The sequence below is a fragment of the Chiloscyllium plagiosum genome, chromosome 34, assembly GCF_004010195.1.
Source record: "Chiloscyllium plagiosum isolate BGI_BamShark_2017 chromosome 34, ASM401019v2, whole genome shotgun sequence".
NCBI lineage: Eukaryota > Metazoa > Chordata > Chondrichthyes > Orectolobiformes > Hemiscylliidae > Chiloscyllium > Chiloscyllium plagiosum.
Window position 1 is genome coordinate 6,034,175 of NC_057743.1, and position 15,616 is coordinate 6,049,790.

General features: G+C 43.3%; 1 protein-coding gene across 1 annotated transcript in view; it reads left to right on the forward strand.

Moving 5' to 3' along the window:
• The window catches only part of LOC122540126 (proproteinase E-like), a 58,866-nt gene extending 43,488 nt beyond the window's left edge, over positions 1-15,378 (forward strand). Inside the window, exon 9 of the mRNA XM_043675433.1 lies at positions 14,802-15,378. Within this exon, the coding sequence (XP_043531368.1) occupies positions 14,802-14,819 (18 nt within the window). The 3' untranslated portion in view covers positions 14,820-15,378. The remainder of the gene's footprint in view (positions 1-14,801) is intronic.
• Positions 15,379-15,616: the final 238 nt, after the last annotated feature.

The window sequence follows — 15,616 nt, forward strand, 5'->3', positions numbered from 1 at the left end:
GGAGAGGGACGTGAGGGTCAGGCAGACTGCGGGAAGGGGGGGCGTGAGGGTTAGGCAGACTGCTGGGAGAGGCATTGAGGGTGAGAGAGGTTGCTGGGAGAGGGTGAGAGTCAGGCAAGCTGCTGGAGAGAGGCATTGAGGTTGAGTGAAGCTGCTGGGAGAAGGCCAGGGAGATGGAGGTTGGGTGTGTGAGACTAGAGTGAAAGGTGGCTGTGTGAGTGGCTGTATGTTGCAGGTTCTTGCGAGTGGGGGTGATGTGTACACCAACTGGGAAGGAAGTGGAATGGGGTTGCTTGTGGAGAATGACAGTGACTCTCTAGTTTAGAGGTCAATGGGACCAAGCCAAACACATCCCACACCCACATTGCCCCCATCATCCAACAATAAAGCAGCAACCTGCTTCTAATTCCCACCTTCATGCGAATTGTACAAAGTCCACTCGGAGTGTGGCTGACCATAGACAAACCAAGGTCAGTCAATATTAATCCAACTCAGACCTGGACCCCATCCTCTTCCTTGGCAATCAGATCTTGGGGCCTAATCTTTTTCCTTCTGCACCCCTTCCTCCAACAGAAAGACTACTCAGTGTTTTGATTAGTCAGCTCACTCGCATAACTCTTTTCAATGACTGTGTTTTTTTGTTAATTACACTCCACTAATTAATTAATTGCTCTGGAATTGTTTGTCCAATGAAAATCTTATCTGCTGTGTGCCTTTTCGAAATTTGCTAATTACACCATCTCACCAGTGATAGAAAAATTGAGGCGTGACACCCCCATGTGAAAAGGTGGAACCCTGAGGTAAGTGATCAGCCATAATGATGGGCCGGATGGACTACTTCTGTTCCTATTTCTTAGGTGTAGAGAAGTCAGAGTGCTTGAAAACATTGGTCTTCTTGTTTAAATGCTTAGAAAAATATTGAGGATCTGGCCTGAATAGTATTTAAGACTTTGCTCTCGCACTGGGATTCATTGTTATCTTCAGAAGTGAAGACCTAGCAGGAAGCTGCACTGGTATCAATAAGAAGATCTCAGACTTCAGTAATTGGCTGTTCAGATTATTTAATTATTCTGATGATCCATGCTGCCGGTTGAATTTTGGGAGTTGCCTTCTTCATAACTGTGTATTTCCATATCCCGGCCATTTTGTTTCGCAATAACAATAAGCAGGTGCTTTTAAAAGGTCCTAACCTCTTTAATGGATTTGCAAAATCCATTAAAAATCTTCAGACTTCTAATATTCCGTTCACTTCAGTTCTGTTGAGAGTCATAGAGTCCTCCAACATGGAAACAGGCCCTTTGGCTGGCATAGACCACTTTGGGCCAATGTCCATTCACACTAACCCCATTTCCCTGCACTCAGCCCATATCCTTCTAAACCTTTCCTATCCTTGTATTTGTCATGCCTTGTACATTCGTTGATCATTGATAGAGTTAACTAACAGTAATGGGCCCAACACCGACATCAGAGACACTCCACTAGTCACAGGCCTCCAAACATCCTTCCCTGTTACCCTCTGCTTCCTACCATCAAGCCAATTGTATATCCAATTTGTCAGTGTATTTGTCCAAATGCCTGTTAAAGGGCAAGTACCTGCCTCAACCACTTCCGCTGGCAGCTCATTCCATAAGCATACACCCTCTGTGTAAAAAAAGTTGCCCCTCAGGTTCCCTTTTGTTCTTTCCCCTCTAATGTTAAACTGATGCCCCCTAGTCCTCGATTCCCCCACCCTCGGAAAATGACTGTGCACTCACTCTATCCATGCCTCTCATGATATTTTACACTTCTATAAGATTCCCCCTCATTCTAGTCTGCTCTAAAGAAAAATGCCCTAGCTTGTCCAACTTCTCCTTATAACTCAGACCACTGAGTCCTGGCAAAATCCTTCTGAATGGTTTCTTCTGAAATCTTTCCAGTTTAAAACAGTTAAATAACAACACCTTCCAATAGCAAGGTGACCAAAACTGGACACAATACTCTAGGTTGGGCTTCACCAACATCCTGTACAACTGCGACATACCTTCCCAACTTCTATACTCAATGCCCTGACTGATAAAGGCCAGTGTGCCAAAAGCCTTCTTCACTACCCTGTCTATCGGTGACTCCATCTTTAGAGAACCATGTACCTGAACTCCAAGGCCCCTCTGTTCCACTACACACCTTAAGGACCTACTATTCATCATGACAGTGTTACCTTGATTTGACTTTCCAAAATGCAAGACCTCGCACTTATCTATATTAAACTCCATTTGCTATTTCTTGGCCCACTTCTCCAGTTGACCAAGGTCCTGCTGAAATTTCTGATAACCTTCCTCACTGTCCACAATGCCGTCTATTTTAGTGTCACCTGCAAAATTACTAATCATGCCTTGTACATTCGTTGATCATTTGTATAGATGCCAAACAGCAATGGGCCCAACACTGACACCAGAGATACTCCACTTGTCACAGGCTTCCAATGTGACAACCATCCTTTCACTATTACCCTTTGCTTCCTATCATCAAGCCAATTGTGTATCCAATTTGCCAGCTCCCTTTGGATTCCATGAGATCTAACCTACCAGAACAGCCTACCATGCGGAACCTTATCAAAGGCCTTACTGAAATCCATATAGACCACGTCTACCACCCTGCCCTTGTCAACCTTCATCACTTCATCAAAAACTCTAACAAATCTGTGAGGCATGATCTCCCATACACAAAGCCATGCTGACTACTCCTAATTAAACCCTGTCTTTCCAAATGCATGTATATCTTATCGTGCAGAATCTTCTCAAGTAACTTGCCTACCACAGATGTTAAGCTTACTAGTCTATCGTACTCTTTGCAGCCCTTCGTGAATAAGGGCACAACATTTGCTACCCTCTTCTGGGACCTCACCTGTGGCGAACGATGACTCGAAAATATCAGCCAAGACCCCTGCAATTTCTTCTCTCGCCTCTTGCAGTGTTTTTGGGTCAGGAGCAGGAGATTTATCCACCTTCATACATTCTAATACATCCACCATCTCCTCTACTGAGATCTGGGCTGTCCCCAAGATATCACCACTAGCATCCCCAAGTTTCCAAGTCTTTATGTCTTTCCCCACGGTAAACACAGCAGAGAAATATTCATTGAGGACCTTACCCATCTCCTGCAGTTTTACACATATATGTCCACTTTGGTCCTTGAGGAGTCGGAGTGTCTCTCTAGTTATTCTTTTCCTTTTAATATTGTGATGATGCTGTTCCTTTTACAAGGTTACGTTGTCCTTGATTTTTTTTCAGAGGGTTTGTAAATCAAGACACTCTGGGAGATCTAGGTTTGAAGGGTTTTAGGGCCAGTTTGATTATAGCTTTCTGATCAAAGCCTCAATATCTCTTATCATCCAGGGTTCCCTATTCCTGTCAACCTTACCTTTCACCCTCACAGGAACATATAGACTTTGAACTCTAGCTATGTCACTTTTAAAGGCCTCCCACTTGCTGGAGGTCCCTTTGCCTGCAAACAAACTACTCTAGTCAATCCTTGCAAGTTCCTGTCTAATTCTATCAAAATTCGCCTTGCCCTAATCTGGCACTTGAACCCGTGGACCAGTTTTGTCCCTCTCCATAACTATGAAGTGCTCTCCCACTGTCACTTCAGTCACCTGGCCGGCCCTATTTCCCAAGAGTTGGTCGTGGTTTGCCTTTCCTGAGTAGGACCAAGTAGGGGGATGGCATGGTGCTAGCACTGCTGCCTCACAGCGACAGGGAACCGGGTGTGATTCCAGCCTTGGGTGACTGTGTGGAATTTGCATAGTCTCCCAGTGTCTGCGTGAGTTTCCTCTGGGTGCTCCAGTTTTCTGCCACAATCCAAAGATGTGCAGGTTAGGTGAATTAGCCATGCTAAATTCCCAGAGTGTTCAGGGATGTGGGGGTTAGGTGCATTAGTCAGGGGTAAATAAAGAGTAATAGGTAGGGGAATGGGGTCTGGGTGGGTTACTGTTCGGAGGGTCGGTGTGGACTTGTTGGGCCAAATGGCTTGTTTCCACACTGTAGGGATTCTGTGATTCTATATACTGCTTGAGGAAACTTTCCTGAATGTACTTAACAAATTCCACCCCATCTAAGTCCTTAATGCTATGGCAGTCCCAGGCTATGTTCGGAAAATTAAAATCCCATACTATGACAACCCTATTGCTCCTGCAAGTCTCCCCAATCTCCCTGCATATTTGTTCCTCTAATTCCCATTGACTACTTGGGGGTCCTCAGTACAACCCCAACAATGTCACCATCCCCTTCTTATTTCTTAACTCTACCCACAATGCCTCACTGGATGGTCCTTCAGTTATTTCATCTCTGATTACTGCTGTGATACACGGCTTAATCGAAAATGTAACTTCCCCCTCCCCTCTTTCCACGAGCTCTGTCCCACCTAAAGCACCTGTACCCTGGCACATTAAGCTGCCAGTCCTGTCCCTCCCTTGGCCATGTTCTGTGATGGCTATAATATCCCAGTCCCATGTACCTATCCAAACCCTGAGTTCATTGGTCTTACCTGTCAGCACTCTTTCATTGAAATAAATGCAATTTATTCAACAGAAATTCCTCGTTCCCTGTCATGTCCCAGAAATTATCCCAATGATCTAAAACTCTGAATTCCTGCCCCCGTACCAATTCTTTAGCCACACTTGATGTGCTGAGTCCTTCTGTTCTTACCCTCGCTAGCGCGTGGCACTGGAAGTTATCCGGAGATTACCACTGACAAGGTCCTGGTTTTTAACTTTTTTCCTGGCTCTCTATAATTATTCCACAGGACCTCATCCCTATTTCTAAATGCACAATGACTTCTGGCTGCTCACCAACCCTCTTGAGAATATTCTGCAGCCGCTCCGAAATATCCTGGACGCTGGCACCCCAAAGGCCACACACCATCTTGGATTCCCATTTATGGTCACAGAATCTCCTGTCTGTCCCCTAACTATCGGGTCTCCTATCACTAAGTTCTTGTTTACCTTTACCCTTTCTGGCTGTGCTCCAGAGCCAGTCGTAGTGCCACCAACCTGGCTGCCACCAACCTAGCTACTGTTGCTTTCCCTGAATGGTTATACCTCCTCTCTCGTTCCCCCCCCCTTCCCCACCGCTGCCCCCCCCCCAACAGTATCCAAAATGGTACACTTGTTTTCGAGGGGAATAGCCACAGGGGATTCCTGCAATCTCTGTCTACTCCCTTTGCCTTTCTTGGTGGTCACCCAGCTACTCTCTGCCTGCACCTTTAGCTGTGAGCACCTCACTAAAACTCTGATGCATCATCACATCATGGATGATCCTGAGTGCATCCAGCTCCAGCTCCCTAACACAATCTCCCAGGAGCTGCAGCTGGGTGCACTTCCCACAGGTGTAGTCATCAGGGACGATGGAAGTCTCCCTGAATGTCCACATCCTGCAGGAGGAACATGCGACTTCCCTAAACGCTGTAAGACCAAAGAGGAAAGTTCAAAGGAGTTTGAGTTTACCTGTACTTTTTGCTGAGCTACTGCTCTCTAAAGCCTCACTATTTACCCTGCTACCAACTACTTATGCAACAGCACATCTCTCTCCCCATGCACTACTGGTAACACTACTGTGATGTAGTGTTTGGGTCTTAAGCACTCCTTGATACCCAGCTCATGATGATCTGCTCTTCAGTGCAGGGGTAACTGCTTCCAGGCTATAGTGCATGTACCGAAGCAAACTTCATTGAAGTACTAAAGGGTTGTGTAACTCACATTGACTATAAATATTTAACTGAGACTAAGATAAGGCAGTGCTGAGGAAGGACTGCAGTGTCATTTTTCAAATGGGACATTGCATCAGGAAAGGCCTTGGTTTATGTAAATGGGCCTAAAGTGCACTTTTATAGAGTCTGAGAACTCTCCCTGACCAATATTATTCTTCACAGATTCACAGTATTATTGCAATGCAAGAAGAGACCATTCAGTCCATCACATCAGCACTGGCTCTCATAAAGGCCACCTCACTTTGTGCCATTCTCTCACCTGTTTGTGGGAGCTTGCTCTGCACATTTCCTAAATTGTAACAGTCGCTACACCTCGAAAGGACTTCATTGGCTGTAAAGCATGTTTTACCATCCTCAGGTAGTGAAAGGTGTTACGTAAATGCAAGACTTTAATTTCTTTCCCTTTGCGCATTCAATATATTGCCTCATTGCTGATGTGGAACTGCTTAGTTACAAGCTCCAAGTTTAAGCTACACTATAACCCTGAAGTCCAGGGTAGAGAGAAAGGCTACCCTGTGCGGTGTGTGTGTGAACAGCAGAGTTATGTTGTGGAGTGAATTAAAGCAGAAGTGAAAAGGGTGGGAGGATGAACATTTATTGCCGGAAGAAAGTTGACCTCATTATCCAAAGTCTGTTTGCCAAACCATAGAGTATTAATCAGGTCAAAGCAATATGACCTGGTTCAGGGTAGTGAACGAGGATCACTACCACAAGTTGGCCTGTAATAATCCATACTTCCTGTTGTTTACTTGGTGAGGAAACACTGGTGCTTTGAACTATGATCATTATTTTGCGGCTGCTTATGAAATACTCTGATATGTAGGGCTCAGAGTCTGACACAGTTGTGTTCCTACAATGTGAAGGAGCTGCTCTTTAAGCCTTGCCTCTCCAACTGATGGAATCACCATGAGCTGGCCCAAGAGCAATCTCAGTTTGGACACGCACTAACTCTGGTTTCTTCATTTTTTTTCTCAGCTTGCTTGGAATATTTTTGATTTGTCTTTGCCCTGAGCCAAAATACTGGAAGAAAATGTGAAAAACCTCAACAAAGTTAGATGTTTGAGTTTGTATTCTGAATTTTTAAATCAGCACACTCCTCTCCATTGTTCTCTGCTATATTGTTGTTCCTTGCTTGAGGGAAGCTTGTATGATTCCAATCTTTTGAAAGGGGAGGAAATCGGACCTTGAGATTTGAAGGAGCGTATTGGTCTGGTATTGGGAAAGATGTTGGGAGTCATTATCGGAATCAAATGTATGATCACCTGAAGAGATTGGAATTAAAGAATTTTAACATAGCTTTAGGTTTTGGTTCAATAACCTGACTGAATTGACACGAAGAAATGCCAAGATTACTGGCATCCTGTTGATATTGTATATTATGATGTTCAGGAATCCACCAATAATGTGCCATACACACAATGCATGTGGCATTATTTCATCATGTGAAATTAATGGTCAGCTAGTCAATTTGCAATCATATAGTTTTCGATCTTACATGCAGAGAAAGTGTAAGTTATAGAGTCATAGAAACATACAGCCATGGAAACATATCTTTTGTCCAACTCGTCCATGCCAACCAGATATCCTAATTTAATCTAGTCCCATTTGTCAACATTTGGCCCATGTCCGCAATGGAATGCAGTATTCCAAACGTGGCCTAATCAAGTCCTGGACAGCTGCAACATGACCTCTCAACTCCTATAGTCAATGCATTGACCAATAAAATCCAAAATGATGGACAGGAGAGAATCATGGCTGTAAAAGCTGCTCCTTTTTTTTTTGAGATATTGTTCAGCTGGAGCTGAACATTTCTTGGAGCTGTAATTACTGTTTTGCAGATTTTGCTTTGTTTTTGGAAATTTTGAAAAAGAAAGTTTATCTCCATGAAGACATAGAAACAGAAGTATAGCAACAGGAGGAGGGCATTCAGCCCTTCATGGCTGCATCACCATTCAATCTGATCCTTTATCTTAATGAGTTGACCCTTTATCTCAATGCCATATTCCTTAACAGCTTTATTGTTTAAATACCTATTTCTTTCTTTCTTTAAGTAGCTGTAGTGACTTGGATTTGATAACCTTTTGTAGTTAAGATAAATCATGACCGCAGCTTTATGGCATTTATTTTAAGACATTTACTCTACGCCATGTTTAGAATGGTTTGAAATTAGGATGTTCATTTTATGCCTCTCAGGTTTTATGCACATGCAGTGTTTTATAAGTCGATGTGAAAAACATCTTTCAGAGATTAGGTCTAGCTGGTGACACATTCACATTTGAGTCAGAGGGTCCTGGGTTCTAGTTCCACTCCATCCCAACAGCAGGATCTAAGATGCCTCTCCATTATAGTATTGAAGGAGTGCTCCTCGCTTGATATTGGTTTTTGGATAAGACATTGGTCAAACTCTTTGGGCTCCAGATGGGCTGAGACTGACATTGGGACCACTTAGAAGGGACAGCACACTGGTAACTGCCTAGGGATTTAAACTGCCCATGGGCAGTTATGTGACGCCAAAAGCTTCCCAACTCTGAGTTAGATTTGGAGACTTTGGGAGGTTCAGGCTTGCCCACATTAATGGTGGACCAGGGATAATTGAGGACATTAAAACCTGCTTGAAACTGTGATTAAAATTGACTCCTCATTCATAATGTCTGCATCTTCCTCCCCCAACAACAGCTAATACCCCACTCCCTCCCCAAGATCCAATTGTGTCCCTAGAACACTCGGCCCTCACAGGGACACATGAAACCCCATCAGATACCTAATCCCAATACCTTCCCTCAACATCTAACCAGTCTTAGCCATTTTATTTCCAGCTTATCCTCCCTCACATCTATCTTCCAATCTCCACACCCAATGGCCAGCTCTGCCACCGCGGACACGTTCTTCATCTAACCTCTTTAACCCACTTAGGTGCCACCCCACCTCCTGACCCACAGAGTTTCCACACTTACCTTCTCTCCTTGTCAAAGTGTCTTTGAGCTTTTGAACACTGGAATACAGCAGTTACTGCTGTAGAAGGGGAATGTGGTTTGGCCTCTAGCAGGGATCCTGCACTGCATTGACAAGCTTCCAGTTCAGCTGCACTTCATGTTTCTCTAAATGGAAATGGGGAGTTTGGAGGCAGAGTAAGTAGAAAGGAGCAGAGAGGCAATTGATTGTGATTGCCTCCTTCTGATGAGTTGCCTCATCTTCCACCTTGGGTGGACAAATAAGGCCCATTATGTTGAAGATGAACAAATGCACTTTTTCTGATGTCCTGGACAAAAAAGACCTGAAATCGGCATCAAAACAAATGATTGTGTTGTGGTGGGATTCTTGAGGTGTAACGGGGGATAGACATTCTAAGTTAATCTTCATTAGGGCTTGTTGCTAATAGTGACTTCATTCCAAAAGACGCATCATGGTCTTACTGATGATGGCTCTAAGATGAGGAACATTCCAGATGCCAGAAGTATTTAGATGCCAAGGCATACAAGGCAATGGGCCATGTGTTGGTCATAGGTGAGAAGACTTCATTGGTTGTTTATGTCTGGTACAGGCTGAATGGACCAAATGGCCTTTATCTATACTGTTGACCTCAATGACTCTTTTTGTGAAGAGAGGGTTAGAAGAATGTTACATGTCTGCATAACCAGAAACTTGGCCGTATAGAGAGAGGCATGCATGTTGGTAATGACTGGAAAGGTGCAATAAGCCACACCCACAGGGCAAAGTCATTGAGAGTGAGCAAAGTGCAGGACTGAGGGTCACTGCAGCAGGAAAACATGATAACACGGAATCAGCGAGGGATTCATCACTCAAGCCGATGCCATCTTTCAGCGTGTAGTCCGGCCGGTTGGATGCATGCCATGCTTGACATTTCTTCCCCCATTATCTGTTCTGTATTGCTTCATCATTTTTCTTTAAGGAATCATTTTGTAACCTGCAATCCTCAGCTATTTAAAGGGATGTGCTGGTGTTGTGCTATCACTGGTGAATTGCTTATTCATGTACCACGTTTTGACTGCTTCACCATTGATATGTGGTGGCATATTGGAGGTGATTCATAGCCAAGTCAGATTCTGTTCATGTTCTTTCTGCTGCATAAGGTTTCTTTCAGCACTTAGAGTCATTCTGCACGGAAACAGACCCTTCGGTCCAATAGGTCCATGCCGACCAGGTTTCCTAAACTGAACGAGTCCCATTTGCCTGCATTTAGCCCATATCCCTCGAAACTGTTCCAATCCATGTATCTATACAAATGCCTTTTAAATGTTGCAATTGTACACACCTCTACCACTTCCTTTGGCAGCTCATTCCATACATGCATCACCCTCTGCATGAAAAAGTTAACCCTCAGATCATAGACTGACTGATAGAGTACAGCACGGAAACAGACCTTTCACTCCAACTCGTCCATGCTAACCAGCTATCCCAACCCAATCTAGTCCCACCTGCCCAGCACCCGGCTCATATCCCTCCAAACCCCTGTTATTCATATACCCATCGAAATGCCTCTTAAATGTCGCAATTGTACCAGCCTCCACCACTTCCTCTGGCAGCTCATTCCATACACATACCACCCTCTGCATGAAAAAGTTGTCCATTACGTCTCTTTTATATCATTCTCCTCTCATCCTAAACCTATGCCCTCCAGTTCTGGACTCCCCCACTCCAGGGAAAAGATTTTATCTATTTATCCTATCTATGCTTGTCATGATTTTGTAAACCACTATAAGGTCACCCCTCAGCCTCCGATGCTTCAGGGAAAACAGCCCCAGCCTATTCAACCTCTCCCTATAGCTCAACTTCTCCAACGCTGGCAAAACCCTTATAAATCTTTTCTGAACTCTTTCAAGTTTCACAAGATCTTTTCGATAGGAAGGAGACCAGAATTGCACGCAATATTCCAACAGTGACCTAACCAATGTCCTGTACAGCCGCAACATGACCTCCCAACTCCTGTACTCAATACTCTGACCAATAAAGGAAAATATACCAAAAGCATTCTTCACTATCCTATCTACCTGCGACTCCACTTTCAAGGAGCTATGAACCTGCACTCCAAAGTCTCTTAGTTCAGCAACACTCCCTAGGACCTTACCATTAAGTGTATAAGTCCTGCTAAGATTTGCTTTCCCAACATGCAGCACCTCGCATTTATCTGAATTAAACTCCATCTGCCACTTCTCAGCCCATTGGCCCATCTGATCAAGATATCCGTTGTAATCTGAAATAACCTTCTTCCCTGTCCACTACACCTCCAATTTCGGTGTCATCTGCAAACTTACTAACTATATCTCTTATGCTCACATCCAAATCATTTAAATAAATGATGTAAAGCAGTGGACCCAGCACCGATCCTTGTGGCATTCCACTGATCATAGGCCTCCAGTCTGAAAAACAACCCTCCACCACCATCCCCTGTCTTCTACCTTTGAGCCAGTTCTGTATCCAAATGGCGAGTTCTCTCTGTATTCCATGAGACCTTTTCCCCTCTCACCTTAAACTTATGCCCTCTAGTTTTGAACTCCCCTACACTGGGGGCAAAAACCTTGGATATTCATCTTATCTACGTTCCTCATGATTTTATAAACCTCTATGAGGTCAGCTCTTGGTGTTCTGCGCTCGGGAAAAAGAGTCTCAGCCTTTCCTTATACTGGCGCAGTGGCATAGTGGTGAGCACTGCTGCCTGACAGCACCAGGGACCTGGGTTCAATTCCAGCCTTGGGCGACTGTCTATGTGGAGTTTGCACATTCTTCCCGTGTCTGCGTGGGTTTCCTCTGGGTGCACCGGTTTCCTCCAACAGTCCAAAGGTGTGCAGGTTAGATGGATTGGACATGCTAAATTGCCCATAGTGTTCAAGGATGTGTAGGTTAGGTGCTTTGGTCAAGGGGAAGAGTAGGGTTGGGGAATGGATAGCATATTGTTCAGCACTGCTGCCTTACAGTGCTGGGACCCAGGTTTGATTCCAGGCTTGGATCACTGTTCTCCCTAAATTTGCATGCATTTCTGCTGAATGCTCCAGTTTCCTCCCACTGCCCAAAGATGGGCAGGTTAAGTGGATTGGCCATACTAAATTGCTTGTACTGTCCAAGATTAGCCAGGGTAAATGAGGGGTCACTGGGGTGGCGTAGGGTAGTGGGAATGGGTGTGGGTGGGATGCTGTTCAGAAGGTCAGTGCAGACTCGGTGGGCTGAATGGTCTCTTTCTGCAATGTAGGGATTTTGTGATTGTATACAGCCAGCTGCTAAGGTTCCAAATGCAGGAACTGCAGCTGAAAGATTCTACAAGGTGGTATTCCTCCAATCACAAACCGTTTCACAAATAAAAGTAATCTGTGAAGAGAAAATAACAGGACTACAAAGAGATATGGATAGGTTAGGTGAGTTGGCAAAGATGTGGCAAATGGAGTATAATTTGGGAAAATGTTGAACATGGAAAGTAGAAAAGAAACACTATTTAAATGGTAGGGGTTTGGAGTACACAGATGCAGATGATCTGGGTGTTTTAGTGCATGAATTGCAGAGGTTGGTATGCAGATTCAGCAAGTAAATAAGAAAGCTAACAGAAAGCTTTCATTGATCACTTGGGGACATGAAACCTAATGTTAGGGAGGTTATATTTCAGTTATACAGGGCACTGGTGAGATCACATCTGGAGTACAGTATCTTTTCAGTATTGTCCACCTTACCTGAGGCAGGTAAATTCAGGCTGATACCTAGAATGGGCATGTTGTTTAATGGGGTAAGGATGGACAGTCTAGGCTTGTATCCACTGGAACCAGTAGAGTAAGAGGTGAATTGAAACATAAAATCCTGGGATATGTTGACAGGATGGAATGTGGAAAGGATGCTTCCTCTTTTATGAGAACCTGATATTGCAGGTCACTGTTTAAAAATAAGGAGTCATCCAGTTAAGACAAAAATTGGGTGAATTGTTTTTCTTGCAGAGAGTCCTGAGTCTTCAGAACGCCCTTCCTCAAAGGTAGCAGTAGACAAGAGGATGGTGGGAATATGGCAAAGAGGGAACAATCAGATCAGCCATGGCAAAGCAGGGCTGAGTGGCCTACTCTCCCTCCTCATTCAGATGATCCTACTTTTTGTATGTTCCCAATCCCCCTGAACCTACAGCGGATTCTGGACCCAGTTAGAGATGTGGGCTGGTGGCTGAGCATGGACCAAGAAAAGACCAGTCAGAAACTTCAGCCCTACTGCCTCTAATGGATTAGACCGAAGACTATCAGATCATTTCTGATAAAGGAGTCAGCTTTAGTTCCAGAAACATGGCGAGATCATGTGATGTAATATCATCAGATCATTAAAACTAGGAGGCCATTTAGCCCAACAAGCTTGCTCCACCATTCAATGATGTCATGGCTGATCTGATTATGGCTCATCTCCACCTTCCTGCCTGCCCCCATAACTCTTCACTTCATTCTAGGTTAAAAATTGATTGAATTCATTCTTCAATATTTTCAATGATCCAACCTCCATGGGGAAGAATATTTCAATGACCATCTTAGAGAAGAAATTCCTCCTCAACTCTGCTAAATTAGAGATCCCTTTTCTTAGTGCTCCTGGAACCAGATTCCATCATGGGACGGAATCCTCTCAGCACCTATTCAGTCAAGCCCCCTCAAGATCTTTTATGTTCAATAAAATCACTGCTCGTTCTTTGTAATAATATATATGAGTAGGCCATTCAGCCCTTTGAATGTGGTCCAGCATTCAATATGACCATGACTGATCATCCAACTCACTACCTGATTCCCATTCTCTCCCTATACTCTTTGACCCCTTTGTTACTAAAAACCATATCTAACTCCTTTTAAAAGCATTCAATGTTTTGGCCTCAACCTCTTTCTGTAGCGGAGAATTCCACAGGCACACCCTCTCTGGGTGATGAAACCACTCCTCAACTCATCTCTTATGAACTCCAGTGATTATAAGCCCAATGGCTCAGCTGTTCCTCATAAAACAACTAGAAAGGGCCTGGATACAGAGCTTTAGTTAAATGCTGTTTTTGTCACTAAATTCTTATTCTGGAGAAGCCTGGAGTTTCCTTTATAATTACTTTGACAGACATGATCACTCTGAACTGAAGTGAAGTACATGGCTTGAAAGTTGTGAAATTTTGGATGTAATTGCAATTTGCCAAAGTCCCCTTGAATTTTTTCATCTGTCCATCAAACCCAACTTCCAACTGAATCTCTACCTTCAGAACCGGCCACACCTCAGCCCAAGCAGCACCAGTATCATCCAAATATTCACCCAGGATATCTCAACATTGACTAGATTTTCAAAAATAACAGGAAATAAAATCACTTTCTAATCCTTCAATTGCTTTTTGTGTTCACCTAAACATACTGAAGCAAACTCTTTAATTTCTGTTTCTTTTAATGGCGATTTTATGGTTACTGAATCAGTCACTGTGATGTAATGAGTTCATGTACGTTAACATGTCATAACTAACTCTGATATCATTAAAAGGAGAATGTACCAGTCTAGACTGAGCATGAGACAAGAGAAGTGTTAAACACTACACGAGAGAGCTGGATGTTAGAACCCAATATGTACAGATGTAAATAAATTAGTGTTACAATACAGGAGGAATTGAAGAATCTTATTTAGTAATAAGAATCAAACAAGGTTAGGTACAATATATATGCACATGCCCACAGCTTGAGAGAATATCTTAATACTTAGGAAGCAGTAGTAGCCTAGATATAGCAGTCACATTAAAAAATGTTTCTCTGACTATACATATCGCCTAAATTAAATGATCAATGGATGGATGATTGAAGCTTTAAGTTAAGAAAGTGAAAGAAGGAATAGTCCCATGGAGGTTTGGCACTTCTTTTATCCCTATTCATTCCCGGGAGTGACTTGACGTGAGCAGTGTGACGCATTTTCAGCAGTTTGCCCCCAAACAGCTAACTCGAGACCAAAGTTTGAGAGTCTGTACCTTGAGATTCAATCTAAATAACAGAATTGCTAAGGTCCAAGACTGTAAATAGCCAGATTAACCTGCTTTTGATGTTTTTATATCCACTAATCATTCACTTTCTTTATTCCAGACCATGAGTAGCAACTAAAGCAAGAGAACAATAGCCTGCAGGTGATCACATACCTTTGGTAAAGATGTAAACCAGACTGCAGATATGTTGGTGATTTGCACAGCAGGTTCCTCTGCTCCACTTATTGAGACAAACGTAAAGAAGTGTTTTCTACAGTTTAAACATGAATCTTCTGGTTCAGATGAACTACATCTCATATTATGTTTGATTGTTTGTAATTTATTCTTAAAGCAGTGCTTGTATAGTTTTTAAGTGCCTGGATTTATTTAACATTAGCCTCACGTTAATACATTTTATTCGGTAGAGATATTTTTGAGGATGGCATATACGTGTAGATGCCCACAACTTGGATGTAAGGAAGAATACACAATGCTAGTTATTTTCATGTTGTATCTCCTGCCTCCTTTTTTTTTCCATATACAGATGTTGGTATGATGAGTGGCATTACTAAGATGCCACTGAACATGATTGTCATGGTGACAACAGACAGGCAGTGTAATCCAGCTATTTGAGGAGGTGGGCATCATTGCACGAGGTGGTTTTAATCTGTGCCATCAGTCCTGTAGATTGATCATAAATAAACGCATTTGGTTTGTTCTTCCTCATCGTCCTCCTATTTGTTTTTGGATGAGTTGTGGTCTGCCCTGATTTGTAAGCCAATTAATGAACGATATTTGCTTGAAAGGTGCCTTTAGCCATCTCCTTTGGAAGGAACGATGATCCAGTTGGGAAGACTGAGCAACATGACAGAAATCATTAAAATTTCAAAGGTCTTTGACACACTAGATTCAGGGAAGTTGGTTCCACTTGCAGGG